Below are 20331 nucleotides of genomic sequence, written 5' to 3' on the forward strand. Positions count from 1 at the left end.
TCCTGAGCCTAATTAAGAGAAGAAAGTATACACCAAAGAGCTGCAAGAATTAGCTGACGGGTACTGACAGGAGCCACAGAAGCACTGGGGTTGGATTTCAAGGGTGCTATATCAAGAGGGGCAGAAAAGCAAAAATTCAGAGACTTGGGAGCACATTCTCAAAATAGAGATTTAATCCCCTGGCAAGGACCCACAGGGGATACAAAGTCTCTACTAAGTGGTTCTTAGAGGCCTGGAGAAAGTGATGGCTACCACTGAGCAAAGTAGAAACGCCTGAGCTGCCTTGACCGACGGCAAAAGAAAGAATGAAAAGGCAGAGGGAAGCACACATGATGCAGTGGATAAATTGCACGAGGTAAAAAACCCCGTGAGAGGGTAGTGTTCCACGGTGCGGGGTGGGGGGCTCAGCGGGAGGCAGAGGACACCTCATTTACCAAGGCCATCAGGAAGGCTGTGGTAAAAGGGGCACCAGCATCACTACATTCAGAGGTGACCTCCTCTGTAGGCCAGGGATGGCGGCAAGAGACCATCACAGAGCTGGGGCCCAGAGTAAGAGAGACCAGGTGGAGGTGCCACCCATCAGAAGCCAGGAGGCCACAAATACCAAAACAAACCACAAGGCCTGAGGGGCAGCCAAGGAAGCTTTACCCTCAAGGAGTTGCAGAGATGGCAAATGGACTAAGTGTCCCTAGGAATAATACAGATGGACAGCCAGCAAGGGTATCGAGATCTACAAGCTGAAAAAGACAACAGTGGAGGCGCAGGGGTGTGAGGGAGCTTTCCCAATAAAAAGTCCTCTAATTCCTTGCTCCATTTCCAGACTTCAGCTGTTTTCTGACCTGGAAGAGGTAGCTGGGTCACTAGAAGGAAGGACAATGACGAATATCCCCCCCCAGTACTTCCCCTAACGGGACCTATACCCACTAACTTCAGTGTATATACACAGTGTACATAGTCGGACATTTGAGGAATACTGGGCTCAAGATCAAAGTTGACATTGATACCTAGAGACCTGAAGCATGACCACGGCCCAGTTAGACTGGGGGCTTCAGGGTTGAGTAATCACTGAAGTCCTGGCCTGAAACAAGACTCACAGGGGGCCGGCAGACCTACCTAGTGATCATTTCCTACTCCTCAGGGGTGTAACTGGGACTGAGGTGGTGCTTGAGAGTAATGCCCACGGGGGCCCTGGGCCAGTAGGGTGAGAGCTGTCACGGTGAGGAAAGTCAAGTGGGAACCTCTGAAACTGATCCCCTCCCCCAGGGACAACAATAAATTGAGATGGTTACTTTTCTGTGTCAACTCGGCTCAGGCTAAGTACTCAACTAGTCAAACATCAATCTAGGTTTTGCTATGAAAGTATTTCATAGTTGTGATTAACATCTACCATTGGTTGATTTTAAGTAAAGGAGATTATCCTTGATAATCAGGGTGGGCCTTGTGCAATCAGTTGAAGAACTTAATAGCAGTTCCCTGAAGAAATTCTGCCTGTGGACCACAGTTTCAGCTCCTGTCCAAGTGTTTCCAGCCTGCCGGCCTGCCCTACAAACTTCAGACTGGCCTAATCAGTCCCTACAACTGCATAATTCAATTCCTTGCCCTACACACACACACACACACACACACACACACACACACACACCTACCTCAGAGCTATTGGGGGTTCAGTTCCAGACCACAATAAAACAAGTCACTTGTATCTTTTCATTTCCCAGTGCATATAAAACTGATGTTTACACTATACTGTAGTCTATTAAGTGTGCAATAACATTATGTGTTAAAAAAAAAAAAACAATGTGCATACCTTAATTTAAAAATACTTTATTGCTAAAAATTACTAACCATCATCTGGGCTTTCAATGAATCATAACCACTGATCACAGATCACCATAACAAATGTAATCATAATGAAAAAAGTTTAAAATGTGATTACCAAAATCTGAGAAATGAAGTGAGAAAATGCTGTTGGAAAAATGACACCAAGACTTGTTCAACACAGGGTTGCCACAAACCCTTAATTTGTATAAAAATAACCACAACAGTTATCTGTGAAGCACAATTAAGCAAAGCACAATAAAATGAGGTATGCCTGTAGGCTTTCTCATTAGGAATTGGCTTACAGCAGGATACATATATCCTACTGGTTGTTTTCCTGGTAAAACCCTAATTGATAGATAAAACAATATTACATCTCAGGGGAGACAGAGTAGATCAGTGCAACTATTAAGACCCTAAAAGACACAGAGAATGGTAGCCCCTATATCTTTGCACCTATAGCCAAATGGGGGTTCCTGTGTGACCAGCAGAGGCAGAAAACAGCTTGAGCTGGGTTTATAGGTGGGTCAGCTCAGTACGTGGGTACAAAGTGAAGATGAATGGTATCTGCATTACAGCCACATTCAGGGGTGCAGAAGGAAAACTTGTCTAATGGACAGGACCTCAAGCAGTGCACCTGACTTGGTATAAAAGAAGCAGCCTAACGTGAGAATATTTATCGGATATGCAGACTCCTGGGCAGTGGCCAATGGCCTGGCCGTCTCGTTGGGGGACTGGAAGGACCAGGGCTGAAGATCAGAGACAAGGAGAGCTGGTGTGAAGACTGTGGACTGACACGTGGGAGGAGCAAAGCGTGACTAGTTCTGTATCCCATGCTAACAGCCATCAGAGCATCCACCATGGAAGAGGCACTGAACTGCCAAGCAGACACAGTGGCTAAGCCAGGCGCACGGGCCTTTGGTCAGCGGCCACCACACAACTGGCACAAAGGACACATAAACACAGAGCCACACGACTGACAAAGGCCCAAGAGCAAGGACTCCCGCTTCCCAAGGCTGATCTCGCGGGACTCCTCATGATAGGTGCTCTGCCTCAAGGACTCACCGCATCATTGGTCTGGCTGACCCATTCTCAGAACTCCACGGCAGTGTGAGACTTTTCCTACCCAACCTTCCTTCTTGCCTTCCCTCTTCTCCAGAGGTTAGACCTCTATCAGAGTCTGACTGCTTTCCCAGACTCCTCCAACCTCCTTTCCCATTTTCTTTCATGGGCATTTTCCCCTTAAAAAAAAAAAAAAAATCTCTCACACATCTAATCTTGGACCCAAACTAACATACCAGGTAAACTAATTAAATGTGCTCACTATTAAAGCTCTATTCCTTTGTTTTGCAGGGTCAGAAGTTCAATTTTAGTGATTCAGCAGCAGTATTAAGGTCCTGTGAATTTATTCCTACCTAACTCATAAGGGACTGATTGATAAAATAAAAGGACAAGATTCTCCAAATGAGAAAAAACTGCCAAGGAGACCAGAGAGATATGCAACGAAGCTGACAAAGTATTCCCATCTCAGCAATAACAGCTACTTGAAAAGGAAACTCAGCCCACAAGTAGCCTGGTAGGTCTGAAACTCGGAAAGGGAGCTGGCTAGCCAAAAGGTAGAAACAACCCACATGTCCATCCACTGAGGAATGGACAAACAAAATGTAGTCTATCCATACAATGGGATATTATTCAGCCATAAAAAGGAATGAAGTCCTGGGACGCCTGGGTGGCTCAGTTGGTGAAGCGTCTGCCTTCGGCTCACGTCATGATCCCAGGGTCCTGGGATGGAGTCCCACATCGGGCTCCTTGCTCAGCGGGGAGCCTGCTTCTCCCTCTGCCTGCCGCTCCCCCTGCTTGTGCTCTCTCGCTCTGAAAAAATAAATTTTTAAAAATCTTAAAATAAAAAGGAACAAAGTGCTGATCCATGCTACAACACGGATGAAGCTCAACAACATACTAAGTATGGCCCAGACACAAAAGGGCCATATGTTGTACGATTCCACTTATATAAAATGTCCAGAATAGGTAGTTCCACAGAAATGGAAAGCAGACCGGTAGTCGACAGGGACGAGGAGGAGGGAATGGAGAGTAACTGCTTCATGGGCACAGGGTTTCATTCTGGGGTGATGGAAATGTTTTCGAACTACACAGGAGCGGTAGTTTGGCACACTATGAATGTACCAAATGCCACTGAATTGTTCCCTTCAAAATGGTTAATTTGATGTTATGTGAATTTCATCTCAATAAAAATAAATAAATAAATAAATAAATAGCAAGGAGGTGCGTGGATGTTAAAAAAGAGACGTTTAAAAATTTTTTAAAAAGAGGGTGGGGTGCAGAGGGAGCGGCCTGGCGTTGAGAATCACCATCCCATTCACATCGAGCTGTCTAGACCTAGTTAAACCACCCTTCTCTACGCACGGCTGTACCTGCCAACTGGAAAGGTCACCTACACCTCTAGCACAAAAACTAGAATTCTAGAATTGCCTGCTATTTCCCCTTTCCTGGCAATTTCATCATACACTGGGGTCGTAAATTCAAGGACCACATTTATGAAACCAAATTTAGGATACCTCCTCTGGTAAGTACTGAGCATATTCCCAGGAACAATGGATTTCGCTCAAAAATCCAGGCCTATGAGGCTGTTAAAACTACAGCTCTCGATGACTCTAATACTCAAGGGATTGGAAGAATTCGGCCTCAGATATTTTACTTACATTAACAGTAAAAGCATAACTTGAGTATGATTGCATTTTAAAGACCAAGTTCATTTCCAGTTCCAGTTCTACCGGGAAGAGAGAGAGGCCGCAGCTTCAGTGGTGTCTGCGGTCACCGGGGTTAGAGGACTCCTGGTCCCACGAGTGCCGGGCCCTCTTCGGCCTGTGGGACCTCTCTCGGCTCCTACTTCTACTTCGCTGACTACGCCCCTCAGGACGCCCATTGGGCCGGCTGGAGTGTGTGTCTGAGCTTCGGCCCCAGTCTCTATCTCTGTTCTTTTCTTCTCTGGTTGAGGACCTATGTTCATGCTTCAGCTTCTCCTTCTTCGGCTCCCTCTCTCTGTCCCCTGCTCCACCGCGGCAGGTCGCCCCGACCTCGGGAGAGCTGGGCTGGTGCTTCCGCACCTCCCTGGGCTCTGACTTCTGACCCCACTCTGAGTTCTTGCTGTGCTTTGTAGAGCCACGGTCGTCCTTTTCCTTTACCATCTTGTTTCTGGGTGGCGAAGAGGGGGCTGGCTGCTCCGCCTGTACCTCCCGGTCAGACTTCTCTTTGTCTTTCTTTCTTCTCTTTTTTTCCTTTTTGTCTGGAGGAAAAAAGGGGCACAACCAATGAGGAAAGGAAGATGGAGGAGGGGAGAGTATGCAAAAGGAAAGCACTGCTGGCAAGCGGTGGCAAGCAGTCGTAATCGACACTTCCAGAAAGTGTCTCCGAGAAGCCAACTTGGAGGTCTGTCCCCCTTGATATGTCAAGTTGCTGTATAAGGCAATTCTCACCCTTAATTACCTGTCTGAAGACGCTGCCTCCAAATACAGTCACATTCTGAGGCACTGCGGGATTAGGACTTCAACATATGAATTTGGAGGAGACAGAATTCAGCCCTTAATATTAGTCTTCCACTGACACCTCTCTTTTCCCAGTTAAAGTAAGGTTCCCCACACCTTTCCCCTTCATACGTGAGAAATGATTATCAACTCTCAGTGAACGCTAGGAAGAGCAATCACTAAGACTACCCAGAATCTTCTCTTGGGTCTTAACGCTTTACCTTTTTTGTGTTTTTTTGTCAGTTTGTCATCTTCAGAACCCTCAGATGAACTCACTGAGGGGGTGTGGGCCCCACAGCCCCTCTCCTGGAGTTCTTTGGTCACATCATCTATTTCTTCAGAGTTCTTGGGAGCTCGATAGTTGGACACATGATCCACTCGAATAGTTCTTCCTTTGATCTAAGACAGACAGGCAGTGCTTCAGCAGAGATGGCCCTCCCGTTGAACTATTTGAACCCAGCTGCAAAAGCCATGGTTTGAACCACACCCTTTACCTTCCTGCTAATTCTATTTCTGGGGAAATTACTCTAAAGGAGACCTGCCCAACTGATGTGTCACAGCACATATACCTAGATAATAATTTGCTCAGCCCTTGGGGCAGACAGGTAGGGCCTGGGGCAGCTGGAGTCCCTGAGGCACTTGTACCAGACAGCCTCCTCAGTTTACCCCAGTGTGCCACACAATAACCTTCATGTTCTACGTGTGCCATTAAGTGAAGAAAGGCTGGGCAGTACTGCCCCAAAGCACAAGCAGCAGGGGAAAATGAGAATTTACATGCATAAACAATGAATTGCCCTCAATCTGTAACATTTATTCACAGTAAAACATACTGTGGCCTGGCAGCTAGAAAGAATTCCTGAAATCAAGTGCAGTGCTGCAGCTGTTTTCTTGATACAGCAGTCAGGATGAGGCCAAGGAAGACCAATAGCTAGAAAGGGGGAAGGAAGCTTTTTTCTTAAGCCCTCACACCTTGCTCTACCCCCACCATAATGGACAACTGGCTCACACTGATATTTTTGCTGTGAATCACAACTCTCTGGGTGAACAACAAAAATTAACCCCTCACTTAAAAACATTCAGGCAGGGCACCTGGGTGGCTCAGTCAGTTGAGCGTCTGCCTTCAGCTCAGGTCACGATCCCAGACTCCCGGGATCGAGCCTCAGGGATCGAGCCTCAGGGATCGAGCCCCAGGGATCGAGCCCCATGTCGGGCTCCTTGCTCAGCGGGGAGCCTGCTTCTCCCTCTCCTCTGCCCCTCCCCCTGCTCCTTCTGTCTCTCTCTCTCTCTCTCTCAAATAAATAAAATCTTAAAAAAATTCAGGCAGATACAGACCTATTCTATAGGCAAAATCATCCAAAATTTTAAAAGTCTGGCTTTTATTGTTCCCACACAAGAGCAGATTTTTATTCTTACCTTTAAGCCTGAGCAGTTGGTCATCTTTCCTATTCCCCTTTTGAAAACATTTTTGAAAACCTCCCTTTTATGGTGACTCCATTTGACTGCTGGCTCTCTTAAAAATCAAGCCTAGTACCTTGTTCCACCCTGTCCTATAGTCACCAGCTATTCCATACTGGTGCAATCAGTGACAAACTCTCCAAATCAAAAGTCACACGCCCCCCCCCCCAAGCTATGACAATGCTTAACCAACTGCAGTGCTTTTCCTAAATAAGCATCGGAACCAGGTAGAGCATACATAAGCCTGACTTGCCCATCACCTTCTCTCAGGCCAAGGGTGGAGTAAGAGCGAACAGAGGAGAAACAACTTCAGAATGAGTTACTTTTGTAGAATTTGTCATCAGACTTTTAACTAGAGAATTTCCAGGGCCCAGCAATGCTAAGTCAGTGGAGATATATGACAGACCCACAAAGCTATGTCTTAGAGCATGAAGCCATGAGAGAGCCCCAAATCCCCTGACAGAGCATAGCATGGAAGTCTCTTTGTTGCCCAATACATCAGAGATGAGAGTGGGGTTTGAGAATGGAAAGGTGAGAAACCAGAGGCTTGGGTGGGAGTGGGGGGCATGGTACCTATGCTCCTGGGAAGATGAACATGAGGAAAAGGAACAAGTGTTAGCAGGGTCATACGCCAATGAAATTATTTCCTGGGATCATTTCCTGGTCAGTATGTCCCCACACCTCTGTGACTCTCTCAACGCACCCAGGTGACCAGTACTGCCTTTGAACCTGTGGCAATCAGGTGGGAAATTAAACCGAACACGTACATACAGGGAAAGTCCAGCCAAATCCTGCTTAGTGAACACACTCACCTTGATCCCATTAAAATTGTCAACAGCCAGAATTGTGCTCCTCTGGTCTTCATAGCAAAGGAAACAGAATCCTTTGGATTTCCCAGTCTTCTTGTCCCGCACCAGATTAATGTTAACAATCTCCCCATATCTATTTATTTTATAAAAGAGTAAGACACTATTGATTTAAAATGCAAAAACTTTCAGACTGAATGACAAAACAAAATTCAAATAATATAATCTGTACAGGAGACACATCTAGAACAAGATAACATAAAAAGGTTAAAAATAAAAATTAGACAAGGACAGAGCAGGAACACCCAATTACAAAATGGGTGGTAATATTAAGATCAAAGATGAATTCAAGGCCAAAAAAGATATTTAAATGGGACTAAGAGAGCTCTTTTACACTGAAAAAGGTCCTGATATATTACAAAGATATGTCGTGAACCTTTATGCATAAGCTCACAAATCAAAAATTTAATTAAAGAAACTATTAAAAATACAAAGAGAAACTGGTAACAAAGGTTATGAGATATTTTAACATACTACTTAAGTTTATAACACATAAAATTGGTAAAAATAAGGTCAGATGAATTAATATCAATATATAATTATATAACATAAATATAAATAAATAACAATTATGTTGGTAACAAATATTAATGTCAAACCAGTGGATATATAGATATATTTGAATCTTACAAAAAGAGGACAATTTCTTCTCAAGAATCCATGAATTATGTATTAAAACTGACTACAAAATAAAGCTCAATAACTTCTAAAAACAGAACAGAATATGTTCTCCAATCACAATGCTATCCAGCTGGAAATAATAATTTAAATAAAAAATACCCTACTAGCTAGAACTTGAAACCTACTCTCCTAGCTAACAACTGGATGAAAGTGAAATAAAGAAAAAAAATCAACAGCAGATTACTTAAAAAATAACAAAAATGAGAAGAATATATACCAAAACTTATGGGATGCAGCTAAAACCACACTCAGAAAAATCTGTAACCTTAGAGAATTTTACTGTTAAAAAGGCAGAATGAATATAAAAGAAAACAAATCGAAGGAAAGCAGATGGGAGTTAATAAAGATAAAAGCAGAAATTAAGAGAAAATAGAAAAAAATTCAACCTTACTCCTTATACAAAGTTAAATTCCAGATAAGTTAAAGATTCATAAATTAAAAAGTAAAGTCATAAAAATAAAATAGGAATTGGTGGATACTTAATAACATGATTACATACATACATTCCGGCCAGATATCTAGCATCTTACCTAACAGAAAATACAGTAGCATCTTACCTAACAGAAAATACAGGTTTCCCCCGCTACCCGAATGTTCATTTTATGTCACTTCGCTTTTACAAAAGACCTACATTAGTACCTGTTTTCACCAACTGAAAGAAAGCTGAAGAGGATTTTCACTCTTATGACATGGTAACTGCTTCATCACTTTATGCCGTTTTAGCTTAGAAAGCTTTCACAGAACACTCTACCTCCGGATAGCAGGGGAAACCTGTACTGGAGCTGATTCAACTAAGGTCAGGAACTATTTAACACTATTTGACATTGTAGGTATAGGCCAGTGCAATTAGACAGGAGAAAACAGATGTAAAAAAATGAAAAAGTAAAACTATCTCTATTTGAAGATTTATATATAATAGTATGTATAGAAAACCCAAGAGAATTAATGATAAACAATGATAAAAACAAACAGTAGAATAATTCAGTAAGGTAACAGGATATAAAGTTAAAAAAATAAAACACTCTCTTACAAAAACGATAATCAGTTAGAAGATATAACCAAAGAGAAACCCCATTTGTATTAGCAACAAAAAACTTAAAATACTTAGAAATAAACTTAGCAACAAGCAATGTATAAAGTCTATATAGAGAAAATTTTTTAAAACTGAAAGACACACACACAGATTTGAACAAATATAAAGACATCCCTTGTTTTTGGATAGGATGACTCAACATCTTAAAGACAGTAACATCTTCCCCCAAGTTAATACTTAAATTTAATGTAGTACAAGTTGTGTTTTACTTTCCTGGAGCTGGATAAGTTGATTCTAAAGTTCTCATGGAAAAATGAACATGTAAGAGTAGATGGAAAAACTTTAAAAAAGGAACAATGAGGGAGAGTAACTCTCCCAGATACTAAACACACTGAAAACATTGTGATTAATTAGTGTGGTACTGGTACATGAAGAGACAGACAGACCAATAGAACAGAATAGAAAGCCAAGAAAGAGACTCAAGTATATATGGAAAAATTAGTAAGATGATATGGGTGACATCCCAATTTGCTGGGGGAAAATATGAACTTTTTTATAAATATTGGGACAACTGGATAGCCATTGAAAAAACATGAAATTGGATCCGTGTCTCACACTATACATCAGAATAACTCTAAATGGATCAGAGATTTCAATGCATAAAATTGAAACCATACAAGTACTAGAAGGGAACACAGATGGGTGGGTGGGGAGAAATACTATCTAATTATGACTCAAAATCCAGAAGCAACAAAAAAAGACTGATAAATCTGACCATATAAAACACTAGAGTGTGAGACTATACAGGGTCTGCACAAAGGAGTTTTTTGGGGGGATGGAATTGTTCTTCATCCTAACTGTGGGGGTGACTACACAAATCTATACACGTATTAAAGCTCACAGGACTGTACACTCCCTTAAAAAAGTCAATTTTACCATATAATTTAAACACATGAATAAATTTTTTTAAATTTTGCACAGCAAAAAAAAAAAAAAAACCCCACAACAAAGTCAAAAGACAAATGACAAAATAGGAGAAAATATTTACAACTCATATCACAGATAAAAGACCAGAAAGTAATTTTTTTCCTTTTTGCTATAAAGAACATCATCAGGACAACTGGTAAAGCTTAATAAAGTCTATGGATTAGATCAGTGTTAACTTCCTGAATTTAATCACCATACTGAGGTTAAACAAGAGAATGCTCTTGTTTTGGGGGGAAACAAATATTGAAGAATTTAGGGATAAATGGGCATCATGCCTGCAACTGACTCTCAAACGGTTCAGAAAAAAATAATAGGTATATGTGGGGAGAAATGACAAACCAAATATAGTAAAATGTTAACATCTGGGGATTCTAAGTGAAGGGGAAACAGGTATTCTTTACACTACTTTATAACTTTCCTATTTTAAGCCTGAAATTATTTCCAAATAAAAAGTAAAGAGAATATAGGAACTCGTTTAAACGGACTCCTACAGACCAAATTGGGACAATCTGAGCGTCAAGAAATAATAATGATGGCAATGTAGTAAAACACATCAAATTAAGTAAAATTAGTCCACAGTAACACAATACATAACAAAGTGGTATAACAGAGTTGAAACCATTAAGAGCTTTTGTAAAATCACTAAGAAAATGAGGAACACATCAACAGTAGAAAACAAGCAAAGGATATGAAAAGACAACTTACAAAAAACAAGAAATAATGGCATGTAAATCTATGAAAAGATGTTCTACTTCACTGATGATTAAATAAAGGCAAAGTAAACTCATAATGAGAAACCATACGACAAATGTTTTTTTAAAATAACCACTGCCAATTAGGATTCAGAAAAATGGGCATTCTAGTGAGAGTAGAAACTGATACAACCTTCTCAGAGAGCAATTTGGCCATATTTACAAAACATCTTAAAAATGCTGATCTAGTAATTTCACTAAGGAAACTATCAGCAATGCATACAAAGGATGTATATACTACAATGTATATACTAAATATGTATATACATATACTATAATGTATATACTAAATATATATATGTATACATATAGTGTGTGTATATATATATATATATACACTAAAATGCAATACAATTTATAACAGCAAATAATGCCCAACATTTAAAAAAAAAAGATGATAAAGAAATACACCAAAATGTTAACGGTTTTTCCTTAAAGTACATTCTGGTTTCTTCTCTATGCTTTCCCTTTTTGCCAAATGTTCTATAGTGATTACATATTACCTTGATAATCAGAAAACAAAACATTTTTTGAAAACCACTGTTACCAACGGCAAAGGCAATCTTCATGGAGAGCAATGTGTACAGCCAGAAGAGAGAATTAGAATAAACAAACACACTAGCTGATCATCACTCAATGCAAATAAGACAAAAACAGCCTCTAGATGGAAGGCTGGACCAGGCAGAGGTATCATAAGGGGTGGAAATTACAGGCTGCACCCGCTGTGACCTTCCAGCTCCCCAGAAGTAGGAGGAAACAGCCTCTGTCCCTCTCTGGGCGCTCTGCAGTGTGGGCTGCGGAGGCCCTCTCCCATGGCCTTCAATGTGTATTGCCCAATTGCTTTCCCATGGCCCTCTCCCCCATATGCTGCCCGATCACTCAGCCAGGGTCCTCCTCCTATCGGACGGCCCAACCATCCCCTGCCATGGCTGACTGTGTTTGCTTCCCCAAACCCTTCTGCCGTGGTCCTCTGCCTGTACATGCTGTCCAACTTCTCTGCAACAGTCCTCTGCCCTCGGGGCCCCTCTGGCCTTACAGACTGTCTAACCACTCTGTGTAGCTCTGGGTTGGGCCCAGCCCCTCTCTACCAGCTACCACAACCAGAGCAAGCTGCCAAGACGCTCTCCCACCCAATGCTGCTGCTTTCATCTCATAGCGGAATGAAGAATATATGGTTGACCTATTCATTCTTGTTCCTCAACAGCCTATAATTCTCAGCTTCTGGGTAAAGAGACTGGCTCTGCTCAGTAACCTTATGCTCATCTAGAAACAAAGAAAACAAACTACTGCCTAAACCTTTTGCTTTTTCTCCCATTCTTCTGTGCTTTGCCCTAATCCTGCAACACCACACAGGTGTAAGCCAGAAGGGCTCTGTGATCATGGATAACCCTTAGTTTGCAGGAGCCCAAAGAGCCCAACATGGTAGCTTCCTGTGAGTTCCAGTCTGTTCTGGTGTTGGCCCAGGCTGAACAAGCCTCACTGAAGAAGCAATAAAAACAGACCAGAATCCCCAAGACAGCCTCCTAAATCATCCAACTTCTTGGATTGTCCATATTGGAAGAGTTCTACAACCATGTCCTGGGGCTCATCTAGACTAAAGCAGAAGCTCCAGCCCTCCCCATGCAGGGAGGCCAGTGAGCCTACAATAAAATAAATGGATTCTGTGATGCCACAAAATGTATTACGGAAGCATACTCTGGTGACCCAGAAGGCAGGAAATGAAAAAGGACTTACTGTGAGAACACACAGATGATGTCCCCTTCAGTTAGTTCATAAGGAAGCCCTCCTAGAAGAGAAAACCACATTTCAGTTCCACAAACATTTACCAAGTGTCTACTACATACCATGCACTGGCACTGGGGGGTGCAAAGAAGAGTAAGCCACAGAGCCTGCCCTCAAAGAACTCACAGTCTGATGACACAACAGAAGCATACATAAGGTGCAGCATTAGTGCAGCAAAAGGAGTGATTAACTTTGTGGAAAGGTTGGTGTCCCCGCTAACCAAATACTCCTCACACCCAAAATCTTATGGACAAAGCAGATAGTTTCTGGCATAAAACTCTGCTTCGACAAACATATCTTGAACTCACCTGCTCTTTACCCACAAATTCACAGCTAAGATCCAAAAATCAGTTTAAATATGAAAATATTAACCCCACCTCACATAGACTAAGGAGTTTATAATCCTTAGTTGTCTTTATAGACAACTGTTCAGCATTTCATAGGAAATAAATTCCCCTGCAAATCTTTCCTTCCTCATCTGTAAAATGGGGACTTTGGTACTTACTTTACAGAATTGTAAGAATTAAATAAAACAATGGATATAAAGTGCTTAGCACAATATAACAGAACAAACTGTCAAATTACTGGAAGTGACACAAAGTGAATATAGAGATGACAATATGGCCATGGGCAGAAGGCAGGAGCTAATTAGATGAGGAAAATGAATTCTGATGGAAGGGGAAAGGGCAGGGGACTAGCAGTAATACAGGATCGTGCCTGAGACCATGAGTTCTAGAATCCCATAGTGCTGGTTGTCCCACTTACTAGCTATGTGACCTTACGTAAGTCCATTAACTTCCCTGCACCTGTTTCCTCAGCTGTGTAATAGGGGGACGCGGTATAACAATGGTCTCTGAAACCAAGAAACCAAGTGGCAAGACTCTTACCACAGTGAATGGCAAAGGGTAACTATCATGGACACTGGTTTGGCAGGGGGAGCAAACTAAAAATGGGAGAGAAAAGAGATACGGAAAACGGATTTACGGGGCAGCCAGCAGAAGGAAATAAAAGTGCGTGATGAATGCCGGGAGGAATGAAAGGCGGGAATACTGAAAGGTTAGGAAGTAGGCCAGGAGAGGAGGAGCAGCCGTGCAGGGGAAAGATGTGGACCTCACCCAGGAAGATCCAGGCGCTGTCTTTGTACTCGGAGTGCCAGGACACCTTATCTGCCACCCCAAGCTGGACCTCACGCTCATTCAGCTCGTTGATCAGCTTCACTTTAGTTAAAGGGCTGCAGAGAGGGCGGAAAACCGGACCTGAAGTGCGGCCTGGCCAGAGGTAAGGGTGAGCAAAACTAGGGGACTAGTTTTCCAGTCTCTGCGCCTCTCCCATCCCTCGGCCCGGCAGACGCTCTACCACCCCAGCCCTGGTGGGCCACCTCCCGCGGCCCATCCCTACTTCTTCAGAGGTAAACTGAGTCCTTACTTCATCTTCTCAGGTTCGCGCTCAGCACCGAGACACTGACTTCCGGGCGAGTCTGCACCGCGCGTGCGCAGCCCCGACGCAGCGCTCCCATTGGACTCCGCGGAGCTCGCGTCGCGCCGGAAGAGCTGGGCCGCGCCGGGGTGTGGCGCTTGCGCAGTAGCGCGGGAGGGGACTCCTCGCTCTGCGTGTTTCGCTCCACCAAAGAATTTTTGTCTAGTCCCTCGGTCCGTCCCTCTGTGGAACGGGGACGTGGGTGTGAGCCGGGTTTATTATAGGACCCTCAGCCCCTGCACGACGCCTGGCATTGATTGGGCTAGCTATAAATGTTTGCTGAATAAAGACTGAAAAATGTGCCCGTTATGGCGACTTTAGTCCCAGCCTTTGCTTGCTCTCAGTGCAAATCCCTACTGGGGCTTCATTCCCAGCCAATTGCTCACGCACACACACACCCATCAAAGCATCCCTGTTCAGGAATTACAGCAGAAAAGTGAAGAAGATATGTGAGAGGGTAAATCTTTTTTTTTCTTCCTCAAATTCAAATGCACAGGCAACTGACCAGTGTGCCTCCATAGGCTGAATTGAATACCCAGATTTGTGTTAAGAGCTGTTACCCTCACCCACCCTTTTCCATTGTCTCGCTCCTACTTAAGCAGGAGGCAGAAAGAAATAGTGAAAAAGCTAATAATTGAGCAGATGCTAGATTGTGTGCTAAGAAATTCACATGTACTGGCCCTCCATCCTCACAACCACCCCCATAGAGTCTATACATACAATTACCCTCCTCATTTTACAGAGGAAGAAACTGAGATTCAAAGGAGTTAATTAGTTAATTCAAAGGAGGTACTCTGCCTCTACCTATCAGGTCTGGTTGATTTAATCAGTTCTTACTGAGTATCTATATTTGTCCTATAAGGCATGTCTGTAGACAGGAATGTAAGGTGAGGTTCTCTGCCCGAAGGAGCTAATATCATTGAGGAGACAAGATAAATTTGCTTGGTAGATTTCACTCCGGAGATAACCAGGAATCCATAGAAGAGATGGTGGCATATAATGTGTGATTTAAGCCATATTGAAGCTTTGACTCTGTCTTGCATGTGTCCTCATCAATAACTGGTATCAGACCACGCCTGGTATAAAAATGAAGTTCCAGAGCTGTGTAGTTCTCTTTGTAAGCCTAGCTCAGAACCCCAGAAATTAGGCACTTCACCAAGTACTCTGATGATGATGGTGATGATGACAACTCTACCCTCAATGACTCACCATCTACCCATGTCCTGCCAAAAAGCAGGAAACTCCCCACCAATGACAGTTTCTCTTCATTCATTCTGTGTTTGTGCCCCTCCCCCAGTCCAAACCAGCTATTCATTAACTTTGTGAAATTATCTTGGCAATGAAAACTAAACAGTGACAGATTGCATACAGGTTTCATCTGCTCCTGGGAATCTTAGGTTGCTTAGTTGTAGGGTTGAAGTAGCCACTGCAAAGTGGTAAACTAGCATGCAGCATTATCTGGCTGGATTCTTCAGGCAACTGTGAAATGAGAGAAATAGGGCTAAACCTGTGTCTTGGTCATCAGGAGGGTTCAAAAGGAAGCTGAAGTGAAAGAGGAGATTAAGACCAACCAAAGGGAAGGACAATTTAGTTGGAGGAGGGCGTGGGAAGATTGCTACTATCTAGCTAGTAGGTTCAGCAGAGATATTCTGAACCTGGGAGAACTTAAAACCATCCCAGGTTACCTGGGACATCTCCATCAACATGCTTCCAATTGGTAGGAATTGGTAGGTAAGATGATGCCTAGAGATATCCACAAGTCTAAGTGGAAAGGGGATGAGGATCGAGGGGACCCTCTGATCTTAGCATCTGAGAGGAGGACCAGGGTTTGCTATTCAAGGTGGCTACTAGTGATCTCCACCAGTAACATTGATTTAGCACCCACTGGATGGACAGCTCAGGTCTAGGTCCTCTGGGCAATGTTAAGGAAGCCAAAGGCAATCCTCACATTCAAGGCAAGGCCAAGCAATATGTCCAGCCAATTTCATCTCTTCACTTCCCACCACACCACATCCCAAAACAGCTTTCCCTCCTGACTTCCCTATTTCAAGCAATGCTATCACCATTTTCCTGGTTGCCCAGGTACAAAACAGGGGTTTCATATTTCAGTCATCCTTATTCCTCACCCAAAGATATCTATCAAATCACTAAGTCCTAATAATTGTGCTACTGCAGTGTCTATAAAATGCATCTCATCTAGTCACAATTCTGTTTCTTTTTTTAAAAAGATTTTATTTACTTATTTATTTGAGAGAGAGTGAGAGACAGAGCACGAGTGGAAGGGGAGGGGTGGAGGGAGAAGCAGGCTCCCTGCTGAGCAGGGAGCCAGACACGGGGCTCAATCCCAGGACCCCGGGATCATGACGTGAGATGAAGGCAGATGCCTAACCAACTGAGCCACCCAGGCGCCCCAACAGTTCTGTTTCATTATCACATGCCTTCTAGTTCTTTCACTACTCATAGAACTGCCTTGGCCCCTATTCTCCTGTCTTTCCTCCCACTGCTCCCCAACACAAAGCCTCAACTTCAGCCAGGTTTCACTTCTATCCATTTCCTCAGGGGCTCCTTTCATTTCCAACCTAGACACCCTGCTGGGAGAGCCCCACACCCCTGGACGGCTCTTCTCTCTCTGAAACCTGCCCAAGCTCCAAACCCCCATCCAGGCACCCCTGAAGCAGGAAACATTTCCTGACCTCATCAGTACACAGTGATGGTTCCCACTTCTGAACTCTGCAGCACATCATAACATTTTCATGTTATCTCCCCAGAAAGAGTGTGAGATCCTGGAAAAGAAAGGTTCTTTCTTTTTAAGCCCTCAGCACCTCAAACACTTTTCTGCACACATAGCAAGCAACCAATACAACTATTGGTTAATGAAATTGAAAACACACAGAGCTATGGTTACCTTTGGGGAAGCAGATGAAGAAAGGAGGAGAGAAGCTTTTACTTACCCTTTGTTTCTTTCTATACTGTTAGAATTTTCTTCCCTTTATCCAGATTATCACTTACATTTTTTATTTTTATTTTTTAAAAGATTTTACTTATTTTACTTGACAGAGAGCACACGCAGGGGGAGCGGCAGGCAGAGGAAGAGGGAGAAGCAGGCTCCCTGCTGAGCAGAGAGCCCAATGCAGGGCTTGATCCCAGAACCCTGGGATCATGACCTGAGCCAAAGGCAGACGCTTAACCAACTGAGCCACCCAGTTGCCCCATCACTTACATTTTTTATTGCCATGTTATCTTGGCAGACAGAGCATGACCTTTATTTTCTCACTTTTGTCTTTTGTTCATTCAACAAATATTTATTGAACAACTTTTACATGCTAGACACTGTTCTAGGTGCTAGGGTTATAACAATAAACAAGGCAAGGAGAGTTCCTTTCCTCATGGAGTTTACATTCTTGGGGAAGAAGGAAAATAAACATATAAATATACATCCAACGTTGAAAAGTGCTATAAAGGGTAAGGGGACAGAGAGTGACAAAGTTTTGCTATTTTAAAAAGGTGATGGGTCGAAGAAGCCCTCCCTGATAAGGTGACATGGAGGCAGAGACCTGCAAGAAGATGGGGAGCAAGTCATGGGGATGTTCAGGAGAGGAATGTTCAGGCAGAGTGAACAGTAAGTGCAAAGGTCCTGAGACAGGAGTGTGTTTGAGAAACAATAAGGAGGCCAGAGTGGCTAGAGAGGAGCAGGCAAGAAAGAGAATGACAGATTTTTGTTTATTTAACAAAATCTGATTTAATACCCACCATGTACCAGACATTGTTCTAGGTACTTTATATACATTAACACATTTACTTCTCACAACAATCCTATGTGGTAGATACTATGATCCCATGTTGCAGATGAGGAAATTGGGGCACAGAGAGGTCATTTGCCCTATGTCACACAGCTGGTCAGTGGTAGAGCCAGGATTTGAATCCAGGTGGTATGGCTCCAACGTCTGCACCCTTAGCCACTATGCACAGGATAAGTGGGGTAAGAGGAACAGATCAGGCAGGGACATGTTGGGTATCAACTTTAGATTTGACTCAGTGTGAGGTGAGAAACCAACAAAGCATTCTGATCTGGCTTACAATTTAGCAGGATGACCTTGGCTGCAAACTGTGGGTTGGAGAGAGTGCCTAGGGTAGAGTCAGGGAGACTAGGAAGCTTTGCAATAATTCAGGCAAGAGATGATGGTGGTTTGCCTCAGGGAGCAGCTAAGGAGAGGGTGGCCCATGTTGGTATTTTTTAAACTAAAAAATATATTAAAAAAAAATAAAGAACACACATGACATCAACAGAAAGGTATATTACGTTTATGAGTGCTCGGGTGCTGGGCTAGATGCTGAGGATACTACAGTAAACAAGATCACAAGACCCAGTCCCTGCCCTTGAACAGCTCACAAAGTTGCCAGATAGTTGTATATGTGAATAAACATAATACAAAGGGATGAGGGTCAAAATGAAGGTGTGAGTGAAATGTCATTGGAACCAGTTGAGGAATCAATTAATTCTGACTACTGGGGGTCAGAGGGAGGTGGGGGTGGAAAGCAGAGTGTCAGGGAAAGCTACAGTGCAGCAGGGGACAGTTGAAAGGCAGGGAGGAAGACTGGGGTGGGAGAAAACAGATGAATTTGGTTGGCAAATTGTTGAGTTTAAAGCACCCAAGGAGCCAACAAAGGAGACCAAGGAGGAGGAGGACAGATGAAGATGAAGCAGCAGGAGAAAGTAGGATTCAAGAAGAGAGCAAAAAGGGGCGCCTGGGTGGCTCAGTCATTAAGCGTCTGCCTTCAGCTCAGGTCATGATCCCAGGGTCCTGGGATCGAGCCCCACATCGGGCTCCCTGCTCCGCGGGAAGCCTGCTTCTCCCTCTCCCACTCCTCCTGCTTGTGTTCCCTCTCTCGCTGTGTCTCTCTCTGTCAAATAAATAAATAAAATCTTTAAAAAAAAAAAAAAGAAGAGAGCAAAAGGTCAGCAGTGCTGTCAAACACCACATAAAAGTTCTCGTGGTAGAAGCACCTCTAGGTTTTCAGTGTTTCTGCCTACTTATTTCAATCGGTCCAAAACAATGTCTGTTCCTTAATTATAAGTTGTCTGGAGGAATAGAGAATAAGAAATGATGGGTTGTGTTAATAGCATCTTACCATCTCTTCTGGGAATATTAACCTGAATCCATACACGGGCTTCAGTGAGTCTATAAGGACCCTGCATTTGTTTGTATGATGTCTATGTTACATGAACATGTGCATTTTTAAGGAGAAGGTCCATAGCTTCTAACGGATTCCAAAATGGTTCCATGGTTGGGAAAACAATAGCTAAGGACCACCGCCTCAGAGCATCTAAGCATTATCTGTGAATATCGTCATGCACAGATAATTCAGAGCAGTTTGCAAAGCTGTTGCAGGAGAACTGGCATGAGCTATGTGAGTCAGATATTGACCAATTGGAAGCACACCACACCCCCGCTGGCTCCCCCCAGGCTCAGCACAGCTGCTTGCTCCCAGCAATCTGACTCTTAGGTATAATCTTGAGGAGCTGGACAGAGAATCCCAAAATCTTGAGGAAGAGGAGGCCAAGTCACTTCCAGGGGTGAACATGCCTTCTAGAAGATACACGGCAGATGTCCTTTTATCACCTGCTTGTCGTTGTTCAACTTTGCCCAGGCCAAAGCAGTAGCTTTCCAAACCTCAAGCAACACAAATTTCAGAAGTGGCTAAGAATTCTGACGAGCTGACTTTAAAAACAGAATCCAGTTTCTAAAGAAGAAATTGCTGGGGCAGTAGATGGCTCTGATTCAAGTGGAGCCCACCTGTAATCACAAATTTACTCTCAATTCATGATGTGAAGTCCCCATTGGCATACAGGCCTAAGGACCATGTGAGCAGAATTGAATTGAATGGGATCATCGGAGCGGGTGGGATGAGGAGTAGAGGTGGCCAATCGGACTGGAGCTGAA

At 43.4% G+C, this 20331-nt stretch overlaps 1 protein-coding gene and 1 long non-coding RNA gene across 3 annotated transcripts; one reads left to right on the forward strand and one right to left on the reverse strand.

The window, feature by feature from the left end:
- Positions 1-1805: 1805 nt before the first annotated feature.
- On the reverse strand, positions 1806-14442 carry RBMX2 (RNA binding motif protein X-linked 2). 2 transcript variants are annotated; one of them, XR_013444676.1, is made up of 7 exons: positions 14339-14442; positions 14029-14144; positions 12866-12917; positions 7625-7754; positions 5579-5756; positions 4536-5119; positions 1806-3687 (listed from the first exon to the last, which is right to left on the reverse strand). XR_013444676.1 is itself a non-coding variant. In XM_036083618.2 (6 exons), the coding sequence occupies exons 1-6, from the start codon at positions 14341-14343 to the stop codon at positions 4632-4634; spliced, it is 969 nt and encodes a 322-aa protein (XP_035939511.1). In that variant the 5' UTR covers positions 14344-14442; the 3' UTR covers positions 1806-4631. The 2 variants fall into 2 exon arrangements, 1 of the variants encoding a protein (XP_035939511.1); XM_036083618.2 differs by having other exon boundaries at positions 1806-5119.
- Positions 14059-14691, forward strand: LOC144380498 (uncharacterized). The gene is made up of 2 exons (XR_013444677.1): positions 14059-14191; positions 14352-14691. It is a non-coding gene; the product is annotated as an uncharacterized LOC144380498 (long non-coding RNA).
- Positions 14692-20331: the final 5640 nt, after the last annotated feature.

Source organism: Halichoerus grypus, chromosome X (genome assembly GCF_964656455.1).
Source record: "Halichoerus grypus chromosome X, mHalGry1.hap1.1, whole genome shotgun sequence".
Classification (NCBI taxonomy): domain Eukaryota; kingdom Metazoa; phylum Chordata; class Mammalia; order Carnivora; family Phocidae; genus Halichoerus; species Halichoerus grypus.

Coding starts and splice junctions, on each gene's coding strand:
- RBMX2 (XM_036083618.2), bottom strand. Junction 12,918..14,028: donor CAGCGCCTGGATCTTCCTGG/GTGAGGTCCACA, acceptor TTTCTCTTCTAG/GAGGGCTTCCTTATGAACTA. Junction 5,757..7,624: donor ACAATTTTAATGGGATCAAG/GTGAGTGTGTTC, acceptor TGTCTGTCTTAG/ATCAAAGGAAGAACTATTCG.